Source organism: Cotesia glomerata, linkage group LG7 (assembly GCF_020080835.1).
Source record: "Cotesia glomerata isolate CgM1 linkage group LG7, MPM_Cglom_v2.3, whole genome shotgun sequence".
NCBI lineage: Eukaryota > Metazoa > Arthropoda > Insecta > Hymenoptera > Braconidae > Cotesia > Cotesia glomerata.
This window is the reverse complement of record NC_058164.1, coordinates 20,648,621-20,665,443: the sequence shown is the minus strand read 5'-3', so window position 1 is coordinate 20,665,443 and position 16,823 is coordinate 20,648,621. Positions and strand designations below refer to the sequence as shown.

Here is a 16,823-nt window from a genome sequence, read left to right as displayed (position 1 = left end):
TGACTACTTAAAGTATTTCTTTTGCGGACATGAAAACTAAAAAAAAATAAAAGCAAAGTAATAAAATTTTGAAATAAAAATTAGAAAAACAAATTCATGTTTAATTTAATATTCGCTTTTCAATGCATTGAAAATTTGAATCAATAAAATTTGTTTTCAAGGTTTCAAAAGATCACAAATTTTTACAACTGCAATTTATTTTTTACTTACATAGTTTTTTTGAGCATAAATATTTAAGCGTGTAGTCAGGAAAAATTATAAATTTTTAAGAATTTGGAAACGAATTTCGAAGGCTATAAAAATTTACTTCACTTCCGGGTGCCGTAAAATCGATAGGAAGTTGTCAATCTAAGTATCTACTTTAATATAAATTTCATAGATACTATACGGCTAGGTACAGTACTAGCATAAAAAAATTTAATCAGGATAAAACTGAAAAGAGTCCAAGTCTCTTATTTAAAATTTATAAACGTTTCAGCTTTTTTCATTGTCAGTAGGGTCACTGTTGACAGATTAATATTCATGATTAGTGAGATTAATAAAATATTGGGAAAAATTTGTCGCAAAAAATTCTATAAAATTTTTTAAAAATCTATTTTGCTACACCAAGAAAAAAAATACTTTTATTAAGAAAATTTTCTTTATACAAGAATTTATGTTCTTGAAAATTTTCAAGAATATATATTCTTAGCTCAAAAACTTGTTAAGGTAGTTAGGCCCAAAAAGCAAAAATTCAAGAAATCTCCCAAACTCCGTATAGAAGTATTTAAATACATAATACACACGCTGTTAAAATTTAGAGATGATTAACCACATCTAACCCAAGATAATTGCAATTGAAAATGACACTTTTACACAGGCGGTATGGGAAAAGATAGAGAAAACCGCGAAGTTTTATTATTTTTGTATTGAAGAAATTTTAAGAATTTCACGAAAAACTAATATTACTTAGATTAATACATGTATAATTACCCTACAAAATTCTGGAATTCCCTACCACATAGTTTTTGAGAAATCATTGATAAACTACACTGTAAAAAATTTCGGTGTAAAGTTGGACCCAGGGACTTTTACTCCGCGGTGTAAGTGTGAAATGTTGGTGTAAAATTTCTTCCGTGTGAAATTTTCACTCGTGTAAATTTAACACGGTGTAATTTACTGTTTGACACTATTCCGTGTTATTACTTATACCTTTGAAAATTTAATAACTATTACTAGCAGCCTTGCAGTCTCTATGTGACTGCCGTGACTTGTGAACTATAAATAAATAAAATTTTGGTTTCTTGAATGATGACTTTTGTTGAATTGCACTGTACTTTTTTTAACTATTGACGTTTCTAAAGATATAAGCTCATCCCGATGTTACACTCATCAAGAATCTTCATTTAAGTACCCACATCATTTTTTCATATATTTATATATATTATATATAGGTATATATGAAAAATATAGCAAAATGCATGTGGGTACTCAAATGAAAAGTCTTGATGAGTGTAACATCGGGATGAGCTTATATCTTTAAAAATATCAATAATTACGAAATGACCTTGTATCTTGTGAACGATTGACATTTTTAAAGATATAAGCTCATTCCGATGTTATACTCATCAAGACCTTTCATTTGAGTACCCACATCAATTTTTCATATATTTATGTATATATGAAAAATATATCAAAATACATGTGGGTACTCAAATAAAAGGTCTTGATGGGTGTAACATCGGGATGAGTTTTTATATCTTTAAAAATATCAATAATTACGAAATTACCTTGTATCTTATGAACTATTGACATTTTTAAAGATATAAAGCTCATCCCGATGTTACACTCATCAAGACTTTCATTTGAGTATTCACATGCATTTTGATATATTTTTCATATATACATATATGTAATATATATATAAATATATGAAAAAATGATGTGGGTACTTAAATGAAGATTCTTGATGAGTGTAACATCGGATGAGCTTATATCTTTAAAAATATATAAAAATATATCTAGCACTATAAACATTCGCATTTTTATCAATAGCCTCTAATATAGAATCCACCGTATAATTAGATAAATTTTTAACAACTTGAATATTAACATTCTTGTTGCAGACTTTCCAATGATATTAAGATTTACGTTGGAATGATTTTACTCCGTAAAATAGCATAATATTAAAAAAAAAAAAAAAAAACATACTTTTAAATATTTATTTCTACATGTTTATATTTATAATTTTATATCGTTCAAGTCTGAAACTAAACAATCAAATTAATTAATGAGAAATTTTCAGGAAATACATTAACACAATTGAAGGTGTAAAATTTAGGATTCACACCGTTCAAATTTAACATTACACTTAGTGTGATTTTCACACCGCTCGTGTTAAAAATTTTAACACCGAATCATTTACACCACACCGAGTCCAAAAAATTTTTTACAGTGTAGTAAAGTAAACAAATAAAGTCATGCGTGGAAGTAAGTGAGCGATAGACCCCCGAGTCGAAATTCGAGTTCCGTTTTAACCGTAATTTTTTCCCATCTCAATTTTACGGTCAAAACAGACTTGGCGCTGTATTGATAGCTCATTTAAACTGAGCCTGGTTTCACCGTAACTAGTGGAGTTTTGTCCCATTCTACCACGATTACGGTCAAACCAGGCTTGAAATAATGATAATAATAATAATAATAATAAATAATAATAAATTAAATTTTAAAATTCTTAGGGGTCCGGGTTCAAATCCAATTGAAATCACATTTATTTATTTTTTTTTGTTTCAATCACTGCAATAATAATTATTATTATGAATAATAATTATTATTGTTATAAAAAATAAGTAATAGTAATTAATAATAATTGTCATTAACATAAAAATTTGTAATTAACAATTATTACAATTACTACTATCAAGATTGTTTATGAGCACAAAAAAATATATAAAATTAATTTTGTAATAAAAAAAACAAAAATGGATGATTTCCCAAATTTGAGTCTTTTTTTTACGAACAGGGGTTATTTATTGTCCAGTTTATACATATTAAGGAGTAAGGAAATAGGAGGAAAGGATTACTTATGGTAACTTAATTTAACCTAATATTAACCTAATACGCTTCGTAAATAAAGAAATAAATAAAAGTCGCTTTGCCCTAACCGAGAACCGAACTTGGAACCTATCGCTCGTCAAGACTTACGCGCTACCCGCATCGCTACACTGCCGATTGGTAAAAGGCGAATCTCAGTAGTCTCATAAACTTTTTAAATGACGCGTCTTGAAATGACTAAGTTCTGAGTGGAATCTGAAAAAGAACTTTACGGAGAAATTAAATGAATAGTAATAATTATATTTATAGACATTCAAAATTGAAATTTAGTTACCCATTCTCAATTATTAATCTTATACTTCTATTTTCAATTGTAAGATTCGGTAATTGCTTATTTTCATGGGGTGTGAAATCAACATGATTAGATTATTTTCTACTTAATAGATATTTTTTTTTAGAATAAATCTGAAATAGAAAAATTTTTCAAAATTTTTTTCAAAAATGTTAATTTTGGGATAAGAAAAATTATGAAACGTTTCAATTTTTTAACTAAAAACAAATTATGAAAAATTTCAAATTTTGGATTAAAAAAAAGTTTTAGCAAAATATCGAAAAATCGATAATTAAAAAAATTTTTTTTTTCTACTTGTAAAATATTTTTTTTATCAGAGTAAATCTAAAATAGAAAAATTTTTTTAATTTTTGAAAAATTTCAATTTTAGAGTAAAAAAAAATATGAAAAACGTCAGTTGTTGGATTAAAAAAAAAACTATGAAAAAATATCAAAAAATTAATTACTTTTAAAAAATGTGAAATTAAACAATTACCTGCGATTCTTATATATTTTAAAACTTTTTTCAGTGAAAATATGTGAACTAAGCTGAATTTAGAAAAGAATAATATTTTTTTTCCAAAATTCAAATTTTTGAAAGAAAAACCCTTCTCTGAGATTATTATTGTTGTTATTATTATTATTATTAAATTTTTAATTTTTAAATGGCAACTTTTCATGTTTTTTATTAATTTAAATTTTCGCGCCTAAGAACTACAAGATGGCAAGAGAAATAATAATAATCAACAAGATGACAAATATAGAAATAATATTTATAATGATAATATTATACTCCTGAAAATTTTTACGGTCAAAACAAACCTGCGTACGCCTGTTTTAACCGTACTTATTCTCCGATACCGTCTTGTACGGTCAAAATAGACTCGATTTTTAGCGGCATATTAGACTTCAAAGAGTTGGGACATTTTTACGGTCAAAACGGGACTCGGATTTTGACTCGGGCCGTAAGAGAGGCGACACTAGCGAATGAAAGAGACAGCAGTACCATAAACTATAGGTTAGGAAAAAACTACCTTAAATTAATTGAAATAATTTTTACTTAATTTAAATAAAACTATTCTCTTGTTTATCTATTATCCAAAGATAAATATTGATGCTCTTCTCTTCAGAAATTAATAATTTATAATAATAGAATATTTGATCGTCATCGAATTTTTTGAACCAAGAAATTGTTAATTGAGTAAAAATATTTTTTTTTCTCAGTGTACAGAATAATACTCAAAAAAATTATTTCCCATTCTTTACATTTGAGGAAATGAAAGAATTAAAAGAAAATAAACATACAAAAACGGTTTAATTTGCTATATTTATTTGAATAACTATGTAACTAATTGGTAGATCTAAAAATAAAAAATTAATTGACAAGTCAAGTGTTTCAAAATTTGAATGACTCTTTTCATCAGAAAGGATCGAAAGTTAAAGCTTCGGAGTTCCAGTACTAGTTTTAGTTGCAGAAAGGGATCAAGTTTTCTTTATTTTTAGTACCTATATATTGTCGCGAAACTTGGTAAATATGGTTCTATTCCGCTCTTGTGCAGAAGAGAGACAGCGAAAATGCGAACGGAAGGACGAGGGAGATGAAAGCTTAGGGTACAGTTGTATAGAGTTAAAGTAAGGGGTTGAAGGTTTAAATGTTGGCTAGATTGGTTGGGGTTATAGCAGTCTTGTAAGTTAGGTCCTGCAAATAACGGACACATCCAGTTTTAAAAGTTTTAAATCTAAACATTTAGTTTTAGCTTCAATTGTTGGGTTACACATTTAGATAAAAGAGCTGTTAACTCTTGATGGAAGCTATTTCACACCATATTATATTATATTATATTACATTATATGTTACTCTTCTATTATTTATGTTTTATTGTTTCATATTTCGATTCATTTGCATTTTCATTTTCACTTCACTCTTTTCTCCTTTTGTTCATCATTATAAGCACAATGCCCATAAGTACAGGGCTATTATTTTTTTCATTCGTTCAGAGGGTTTAATTTTTTATTCGTTTTGTCTTTTTCAGCAATGCAATCCCCACGAGAAAGACACGGATTATTGGGGCACTGGACGAGGCGCAAAACAAGGCTACGAGGTGAATTTTTATTTCTCACTTTCTTTATACTTTTTTTGGGCTGTTATCGGGGCTTTTTTTTACAGATTCTTACTTTCTGAGACTTAGCATTTTTTGTTGCAGGCCAAGATGAATGCCGATCATAACCAGTTACAAAAAGGTAACAATAATAATTTATTGTTCTATTTATCTAGAAGTATCCAAAAATATGTTTATGAGAAAATTATTTTTTAAATAACAAATTTTGATCTTGAAAATTTCTATGTTGGATCAATTTTATGTTGAAAAATTTCTTTTAAATTTATTGAAAAAAGTTATAAAATTCAAAATAAATCAACGACTCGAAATATGTTTTTTGATATTATGTTTTTCAAATTAAGACGTTACAAAAAAATTAAAAAAAAAATTTTTAGAAATATTTTCATGAAGATTATAAAGTTCATCTATATATACTAGAGAAATAATGAAAAGACATAATAAAACACTAAAATAGAATACAAATAAAAGATTTTTTCAAAAAATTAATGAAGTTACAGTTACTATCGGATAATTAGATCAAAATTTATGAACAATTACAGTGATTTTTTTCAAAAATTTCTTGAATACTGCAAAATAAAGAAAAATTTTTTTTTTTTCAATTTTTTTACCCAAAAATCTTCTCTTCCACTAACATAGATGCTTTTACAGAACTATTTTCCAATAAAAACAATTTCTTAATATATTCTACTTGAAAAAAATCACCCCACAATTTCCAGCATTAGCAGTGATTTGTTCATGAAACTTCGGCGCACTTTATAATTTAAATTAATAGATGGAGAAAAAAATGTTAAGTACAATATTTAAAGAAAATTTCATGCTCTACAATTTTTATTTAATACAATTCTTTGTAAATCTAACATATTTTGAGTTACTTCGAAAAAACTTCAATATTTATCGATTTCTTTTATTTTTTGACTATTGTTTAACGAAAGTCAATTTTTGAAGGGCCGTTTTTTTCTCAGTGATATGTTTTTTTATTTCAATTCTTACGGATTAGTTCAAAAATCAAAAATAAGAAAAAAAATAAAGTTCACAAAAATTGGTTTCTTAAAACATTTTTCAATTACTAATTTAATTAGCTTTAAATCCACTCTAATATTTTCATCATCAACCTTTTGATAAATAAATGCACTTAACCTCACAATAGAAGAAACAAAAAACCCAACCAAAAAAACAGGATACATTTTTTGTACGAACAAAAAAGAAACTTATAATGCAGCCTCACGTGTTTCAACCACAAAAAATGTATTCAATGTTTTTTATTTATCTATATCTATGAACAGGTAAGATAAGTTTAGAAAGAGTTAATTGATCTACATTGATTCAAAAAATACTATAAAAACGATAGAAATTTTTCTAAGTGTTAATTAAACAATTAACAATTTTAACATATTGAATTTATTCTTTCAACGCTTGTTGGTAGAGTATTACTTATTGTATTACTTATGAAGACTAAAAAAATAGAATACAAATTTTTTTTGTCAAAAATACATGGGGTGCACTATAGCTTTTTTTATCCACTTTTTTTTCAAATTTTTTCCTCTCAATGGCAGGTTGATACAAAAACTTAAACACTTTAAAATTCTTTTATCCACGTGCTAAATAAATAAAAAATCCCAAACATTTTTTTGGAAATCTTATCTACCGAGTGTTGAAAAAAATTTTTTTTGTAACTAACAAAAAAATCATCAGACCTCATTGTATTTTTTTTTTAAGCTTATTTATATTGTAATTTTAAATCATGGAAAATTAATAAACTAAAATGAGATACATATATTTTTTTTTCAGTGTAAATTTAATCAAAAACCGTGAAACTAAATAAAAATTCAAAATCCATGATTTATGACTTTATTGAAAAATTTATAAATTTTAATACAGACCAATAAGTAATTCAATGTTTAGATTCTTAAGCATTTAAAAAAATTTTTAGTATTGTATGAGCTCTTTTATTTCCTTTTCACTAATTCAGCGTCTTACGTCATGAATGCAAAGTCATAACCGGTTTATCTTTTTTTCGAGCATCTAAACGTATGTATTTACTCACGCACAATACATTATAAATGTATGGTGTATAGTATATATAATATAAGTTGATTACGAATCCTATTTTATTTTTTCTCTTATTTATTACCGTATACACTGAGAACTTAAATTCGCCCGGACGTTTCCTGTATCTCACACCGTTCCCCGCTAATCTGTCTGGTTTTGATCGTAACAATATAAATAACAACAGTATTTTAAACATAAACACAGATACAAGGTCATCAATTACGTAATACCAAAAAATTTATTATATATCATTCACAAAAAATTATAACCCTTTGTTGCAATTAATGCACTCAGATTCATTTATTACTATCATTAAATATCACACAGTTGTAGTTGAAAGAAATTTTGTTAATGGTTCTGGTATCGTTTTTTTTTTTTCAAGTTTAAAAAAATGACTGTTACCCTAGATACTTCTTGCACTGACGATTTAATGGCAATGATTGTCATCGGTAGCATTAATGGTTACTTTCTAAAAATGAAGTGTCAATTTTATACAATTTAAAATTTAAAATTTTTTTATGAGTATTATTTTTTATCTATTTTGCTTATTACGCACTACTCATAGCGATTTTAATAATTATTAGATACATGTTCGCTGTGTGACCTACATTAGTCAGTCTTTTATAAGATCATAAAAATTTTCAATTTTATCTTTCTTACCATAAATTGTAGCAGACATTATTAGTGTATTGATAAAAACAATGTTGTTAAATAATTAGTTTATAAAAATATTTCTTTAATTTATAAAACAATCAAATATTGTAAGAAAGCGCAAATTTCGCGAGAAAAATTTTATTAGACATAAATGAATTTCAACTTCTTAAATTATATTTTTCAAAATAATTCTTTCAAACGTTGTATAAAGTTACACATCTATTAAATGGTAATCCGAAAAAATAGACCGGAAAAAATAGACTCGAAAAAAATCTTAAAATTATGAAAAATGAATATTATTTCATTAAAATTATTATAAAATAAAAATTATAATAATAATAATAATAATTTAATAAATCTGAAATAATATGAATTTTTCATAACTTTAAAATGTTTCCAGGTCTATTTTTTCCGGAATTCCTATTAAATATAAAAAACATATAGACTTGTGATGATGAATCTCTCCTGATACCGGGATAGCCGGAATCGGCGAAAGTTTACGTATTATTTTATATTTTTACTGTTTAATTACTGTTTATGCATTTCTTGTTTCTATTTTTCAATTGAGTGATTATTTCATTTAAATTGTTGCTTAGTAAATTTTGCTTAATTGAGTTGTTTGGTATTCAAGATTGTTTAAATGATCGATTGCGCTTATTAAACATTTTTTTTTTTTTTTTCAATTCGTTTATTACCGAACAATTATTTTTCCAACGTTTTGTTAAATATTTTGTTTTTGGTTTATTTTGTTTAATTGTTTTGCAACGTTAAAATATTTAAAAATGTAATTTGGTTATGTACTAAATATCGTTGCCTTTAGTAAAATTTGCGTCTAACTATTTTTAATTTTCCAAAGTTCGCTATCATCGCGATAGATGGCGATGACTTAACGCTTGAGAATTTTCTAGTCTTGTTTATTGGAAAACTGAAGTACATTAAAAATGATGTCAATGAAAACTCTTAAAAACATTAATTCGTACTTTTCTTACAGACAAACACTCGAAGTGGGATCATAATTTGCCAGAGCTTGTTTATGCTTACAAAAGTTCACTTAACAAATGATTTGTGACCATTTAATGACTATTGTATTTTATGTTTTTATTATTTATTTATATAATGACTTCGTCAGCCCTTAAAAAATTAAATAAAGTCATAATTTATAGCTAAATTTGTCATTAAAAACAAATTTGGGAACTGGGGAAATAAAGGATAAAGGGGGGAGGAGGGACCTTACTCAGTAGGAATTTTTTTTTCGGTAACCGAAAAAATAATTCAGACAGCCCAGACCGGGACTCGAACCCGGATCATTTGGTTACGCGCCAAAGGCTCTACCAGTTAAGCTATCCGAGACATTGTCCGTAACTACTATTCCGTCACCTAATATATATTGCACAAACGTGCAAAACTGACTGTGATAACATGTGTCACGAATGCACAGTGAAATGCTGTGATATATTTATATGTACAAATCACTTATTAACTTGTGTACATCACTTATTACAAAATAGACCTGAAACGCTACAAAAAATAAAGTCTATAAAATAAAAAGAGTAGTTTGAAAAGAAATAAATACTAAAGAAATTTTTATTATCAACGTTTGTAATTATCTCAAAGACCAAAAGAATAATTTCAAGTTAGGGATAGGGATGGCTTTGAATTAAATTAATATTTTAAAAATTAACAATCTTGCGATTAATAACTGGACAAATTTCTTTTAAAGACTGTCAAGAAATATAAAATATTCCGTTTTCTTAAAAAGATTTACAAAATTTAACAAATTTCAATTAATAATAAATTGAGGCAAAAAATAATTATTTACAAATTTTCATTTAAATCAAATGTAAGATTCATACTAATTAAGTCACTCAAGTTTTATTCGATTTTCTTTAATTAGTAAGTCCACTTACCTACTTGATCTACTGTTTTGCAAGTGAAAATTTTTGACTACCTCTCGCCACTTATCGGATACCAAGGAACTATTTACTGAACGCATTTGAGACTCGTAAAATATCTGATAATTTTTTTCAAAATATGTTTTTAAAATCAATATTTATATATCTTGTTTGTAAATATGAATTGTTAGAGAATATAATTTTTAAATTAGGAATTTTTCGCTTATTCAAATGGTGTATAGTTTATAATTTATCAAATTAATTTAAAATTATTCACCAAATCAAAGAAGCTCAATACTTTTAGAAAATAGTGAAATTTTCAAGAAAGTAATCTTTTATGAGACATAGATAAAAAATTTTTTCCAAGAAAAAAGATGTAATTGTTGTCTGTTGCGATTTAGAAAAAAAATAAAAGTAAAAGTAAATAAAATATATAATGCAGGATATAAAATAGTACATTTCCCTTTTGTCGTGCTGGCAATGACCCCAGAGAATTACACTCATTGCTATTTTACTTCTGTACATGTATATACACGGGTACATATTAAGAGCTGTTGGCTCACAGCAAATTGAGTAATAGCTCGTAAATGGTAAAAGCCACGTTTCCATAAATGTTTTTCACTGTCAATGGCTTTTTACCTAACACGTGTAGGTAATTAATTATTTCACCGTTTTGTCATTTTTAATATTAAAAAATTACGTAATTTTATTATTTAAATAAAGTTGTCTGTCCTTTCAAGCTATTCCGTACGTGAATAAAAAAGTAGTATTATTGTTGTTATTATTATTATCCTTCTGAGTAAAGTGTAAGATTTGTTTTCAAATGACGTGTCATATTATTTATTAATAAAAAAAAAAGAAAATTTAATAATCCTAGATCTTACTCACCGGATGTACATCCGAGGCTAGTTAACTAAAAGTACAAATTATTAATAACAAAATTTGGTAATTTTTATTAATTGCAAGTCTAATAAAAATAGTAATAAAATACAATAATTGTTATCTTTTATTCATTTTTATAAAGCTGATATCACACTTTTTGTTTCAAGATTGACAATATTTATTTTATTATAGAAAAACTTAAAAAAAATTTTTTTTTATTATCGTATATCTTATTTCTCGAAGGTGTTTTTTGTATTACAATTCAATCCCTTTTAATTCAATACCAATCTTAAAAATTTTAATACTATGCTAAAACTTAAATGTTTCTGTTACAAAATTGAAGAAAAACTAAAGTTTTTTCTTAAAAATAAATAATTGTTGATTGAAGAAAAACATTCCCGAGAAAAAATATTTCTATATAATCATATATAATTGTATATAATCATATATGACTATATATGATTATATATGGAATCACATATATAATTATATACAATTATATATAATCATATATAATTATATATAATCATACATGATTATATATGGAATTGTATATAAGATTATAAATAATTATATATGACTATATATGGAACAATATACAGCCATGCAGGATTATATATAGTTCCATATACAATTATATATAAGTATATATAATTATATATAATCATACATGATTATATATGGAATTGTATATAAGGTTATATATAATCATACATGATTATATATGGAATTGTATATAAGGTTATATATAATCATATATAATTATATATGGAGTAATATACAACCAAGCAAGATTATATAGTTCCATATATAATTATATATAGCCATACATGATTATATATGGAATTGTATATGAGGTCATATATAATTATATATGACTATATATGGAGCAATATACAGCCAAGCAAGATTATATAGTTCTATATATTATTATATATAGCCATACATGATTATATATGGAATTGTATATGAGGTCATATATAATCATATATGACTATATATGGAGCAATATACAGCTATCCAAGATTATATATAGTCCCGTATATAATTATATATAAGTATATATGATTATATATGCTTATATATAATTAACATTTATAAAAATTTTTTCTTTGAAAAAAAATTTTTTTTTGGTAATCACAAAAAGTGTAAAATGATGTTTATAATTACGTTTAAATAATTCTGAAATACAAAATTTGTTACATTTCATATGAGATGTTTTGATCTGCTCTGCTACTACCTAATAGTAAAATCATTATTTATTTTATTATTTAAATAAGTGTTATATTATAATGAGATTCGGTAAAATAAATAAATTATGAATTATGACAACCCAAATATATCATAAAATCAATTTTTATATTATATTTATGATAAACCCATATGATACATTATGTAGATCATAGAATCATTGTCATCTAAGACAGCAGCACAGCAGACAGAAACTTCAAGACGCACGGAGATCACCAAAGTTAAGCAGCATTGAGCAGGGTTAATAGTTGGATAGGTGACCGCTGGTGTTATAACCGTAAAATTATAGCTAGATTTTTTTTTGCATTTTAATTGGTTACAGAGAATTGCGTAGGACCATATTAAATACTCTATCCATAAAATTAACCCAATAATTAATTAGATGTAATAAATATATAATTAAATATTGTTATATATAATTATATATGATTAGATATGATTATATTTGGCCATTTTTCATATATAATCATATATAACCAATTTATATATAAATATTTTTTCTCGCGTTATTCAAAAAATGCAACGCTACCTATTGACACTATATTTAACTGTGTATCTGATTGGATGGGACATTTGACTACGGGTGATGTTAATACAACGAGCGAAGTGTGTCTGCCAACACACGAGCGTTGAAAAACCTATGTATATCTACTAAGTTTATAAATAAACAAATAAATAATTGCAATTAACATAATATCACAACACAAAAATGAGTAATTGTAAATATTTACTGTTGAAAGATTTTTTATGTAACTAGTAATAAATATTAGTTTCATTTTCACAACATAAAATGAATACTCATTATTTTATCACAATATTGTGTTAAATATTCGCATAGGTCGGCTAATTTATAACATTTTTCTCAAAAAAAGTTCTTTTGCCGAAATTACGTAAGAAGAAAATTGTCAATATTAATTTTTTTTTCAAAAACCTCTTTAGAAATTTAAAATCTAAACCTTTATAATACTATTCTTTGAATTCTCAATAAATGAATAATCGCTTAAAAAATCCACCAACCGGCATAATTAAAAGTATATTTTATTTTAAACATTGACTAATCACGTATTTTTTCCAACCACAATTAATAATTATCTTCAGCAATATTCAACGTAGATAAATTAGCCTTACAATACATCAGACGAAATTTAATATCCACTCACACACATTTTATTCCTAGATATATAAATATATGATAAAGTAATGAGCATCTTCTCAGGATACTAATATATATTTAATTTTTAATTTTAACCGTTATTTATATTAATATAAATTCATCGCGATTTTTTTTTATTTTTTTAAGATTAATTAATAAAAAAAAAATTTTTTTCTTAACATTTAATCGTGCTATTTTTACAACTAAGATCATCTACAGAAATATATATTATAATACATGTAATATTATATTTTGATCATGTAATACATATTTTAAAAAATGAAATAAAAGTAAAAGGAAAAAAAATGTATAGTTTTGTTGTTATAATAGTTATGGACATATTAAATTATGCAAAATAACATGATAAATGTCATTGGCTGGCGACAATCGATTAATCGATTTTTTAAAGTCGACTCCGGTCATACTATCATATATGTGTTTATATTATATACATTATATATAATAACATAATTATACTCTGTACATATTAAAAAAAAAAAAATAATTTTAGCGAATTAATCGATTATTCAGCTAAAAAAAGTTGAGTAGAAATAAATTTATCACTTTTTATCGACGGGAAAAAAAGTTTTTTTGGCTGAAAAGTACAGTTTTACAGGTGTGTAGTCTGTTAGTAAAAAAAAGAGCCACTACTCGGTCTTGAAAGACATAAAAAGATGTATAAAACGATAGAGCGATCTTGATGGTCTAGACGTTCAGCAGACATATCTGTATATTACTTTACCAGTAATATCTTTCACTTTATGATTGACATACTTTCAATCAATTTATTATATTTAAATAGACAGATATTAATATTTAGTTTGCAAAAAAAAAATTATTTTTCGCCGGTATTTTTATTGCATCCATTAATAAACATTTTTAAATTATTTTTAAATGTTACTTTGTACGAATGTTTTAATAATAAATTATTCATTTTTTTTTTTTTTTTTATATAAGCATTTTCTGTTTACTAATTACGATTGTAATGGGTCAAATTGTTGATGTAGATGAATTATTTAATTGAAGATGAATCCTATCGTCATTTTGTTAAGTGGAGATAATTTTTTTTTTAATTTTTTTTCTTTTGAATTGATCAATGTTTCGTTCAATGAAGTTGAAAAAATTCTCGAGTAATTAATTTAAATTGATTGATAGTATTAAGGTTTCAAAACAATTAATCGACTACTTCGACACATTAAATAAAAAAGTTAAAAAAAATCGAAAAATTACCCGCGATTTACAATGAACGTACTCATACATAAAGTTGAAATCAAGAAAATTCTCTAAAAACTGGTGCTGTCAATTGTCTGAATGCTTGTCAACAAGATAACAGCTCGTCACTGTTATTGATCACTTATTTTTATTTAATATGTTTACTAGAAATTTAAATTGCACGCCGTACAAGCGCGCTCTTATCCTAACCAATAAAGAATCAGGATCTGTTTCTTCGACAAGTTTCGATACTAAACTAACTTCAGTTCAATCATGAATTTTATATTTGAGGATGATTTTTTCGGAAAAAATATTCTTGAAATTACCTTTAAATTTGTAGCATTTTATTGTGATTAATTAAAGTTGATTTCAGAAATTCGACATCAAAGACCACAAATATAGCAAGTGATTAATGACCTTGTTTATACTACAAAAATTTTTATTCCTAACCTCTCTTTTTATTTCGATATAAAAACTTATAAGATGTCGCTCCTGCGGCGCTCAAAATGTCTCTACTACCCACATTGAAAAAATATATATGCGCATATATGCTAACTAAAATACATTTACGTCGCACATATAAAATATATACGCCACATACTTTTTTTTTGCCCCCGTAAGGTAAAAGCCCCAATAGATGATCACGTACCAGTATATGATCACTCCATGTATTGGTATAGCTATATTCATAAATATAGGTATACAAATACATGGAGTGATCATATACTGGTACATGATTATATATTGGGGCTTTTACCTTATATGCGGCATATATTTTTTTTCAGTACGGGTAGCGCTAGAAGCGCAAAATTCAAATTAATTTCTTTCGTTTCATTTTAGTTAAATTTATTTCCCAAAAATTGACTATAATGATCAGTACTATGAATATATACTTATTTATGAAAAAATTCAGCCTAAATCAGACAGTTTAAAAAAATTTTAATTTTTTATTTTCTCCATTTTTTTGACATTTTTTATTACCCATAAAAATTTCCCTCTGGAGAAATTTTGAGATTTTTTGATTATCTGTTCGAAAGATATCGAATTAAAAAAAAATCGCTCTTTTTCAGTTTGTTGGGTATAACTTCTACTAAAATAGTCTGAATCACATTTTTTTTTCAAATTTTTCGTTTTATGTACTTTTTAAAGGAAATACAAATCAACTATTCGAAGTTTTTTTGTATGAAATTTTTAAGTTATGAAATTTTAATCTTATTTTTTAAATTGTTTATACTCTTTAATTTTCTTGCAAATTTGTTCTTCATACTTCTATACACTCTCCAAATTTGAGACTAGGTAGATCGTAGGATAATGATGTTTCCAATTTTTGAAGTTATATTTCTTTTGGCGCGTTAGGCAGAAATGATGAGAGTAAATTTTTACGATGTGCGCGCACACCGTCACGAAAAACCGACACCCTGAAGTTGGCTACTCAATATTTTAGTTTTTTAAAAAAAAGTTACCAACAAAATAAAAATAAGTACATCTACGTATGTTTGCGTGAGAACTGGCAACTGTACACTGTAAAAAATTTGCGGAGTGAATGAAGAGTGAATGATTTTTAATTGATTCACTCCCAGCGGGAGTGATATTTACTCCGAGAAGGAGTTAATTTTTATTAATAATAAAATTCACTCCGCATTCACTCCCAAAATAAATGAATTTAGAAATAAATAAATTTTTGTAAAGAAAATATTTTTATAAACCCTTTTTATATTTAACTATTAAAAATTTAATTTATTATTTTTAATAATATTTCATTTTAATTATTATTATAATGTTTTTATTTTTTTTTTTTTTTTTATAAATTAATTATAATTAAAAATTGTCATAAAAAAAAATATGTAGATATATATATTAGGGTGTGCCAAAATGTAACTCCCGTGGAGAACCTTGTAAAATTGGAATTTTTAGTTCTGCTTTTAACAGGGGCTGCGTTTGGGCATTTCCTGATATATTTTGGTGTGAGACAATGTATTTGATTTTCATAGAATTTTTTAACAGAAGCTTAGTTTGGGTATTTCCGGTGAAAATTCAAAATTTGGCCGGAAGTGCCCAATTAAATCTCCTGTTAAAAATCCTATAAATAATCAAATGAATTCTCTCAACCTGAAATATCTCAGGAAATGGCCAAACACAGCTGCTGTTAAAAGTGGAACTCAAAATTCCAATTTTAAAGGGTTCTCCACGGAAGTTACATTTTGGCACACCCTAATATATATATGTGAAAAATATATCAAAAATGC

General features: G+C 25.6%; 1 protein-coding gene across 3 annotated transcripts in view; it reads left to right on the top strand.

Moving 5' to 3' along the window:
* LOC123268429 (zinc finger protein rotund-like) overlaps positions 1–16,823 on the top strand; it is a 198,464-nt gene that overhangs the window by 109,323 nt on the left and 72,318 nt on the right. For 2 of the 3 annotated variants that reach the window (XM_044733474.1, XM_044733472.1), the window contains exons 3-4: positions 5,398–5,466; positions 5,554–5,605. In XM_044733474.1, coding sequence (XP_044589409.1) covers positions 5,398–5,466; positions 5,554–5,605 — 121 coding nt within the window. The remainder of the gene's footprint in view (positions 1–5,397; positions 5,467–5,553; positions 5,606–16,823) is intronic. The other variant, XM_044733473.1, reaches the window with a different exon arrangement.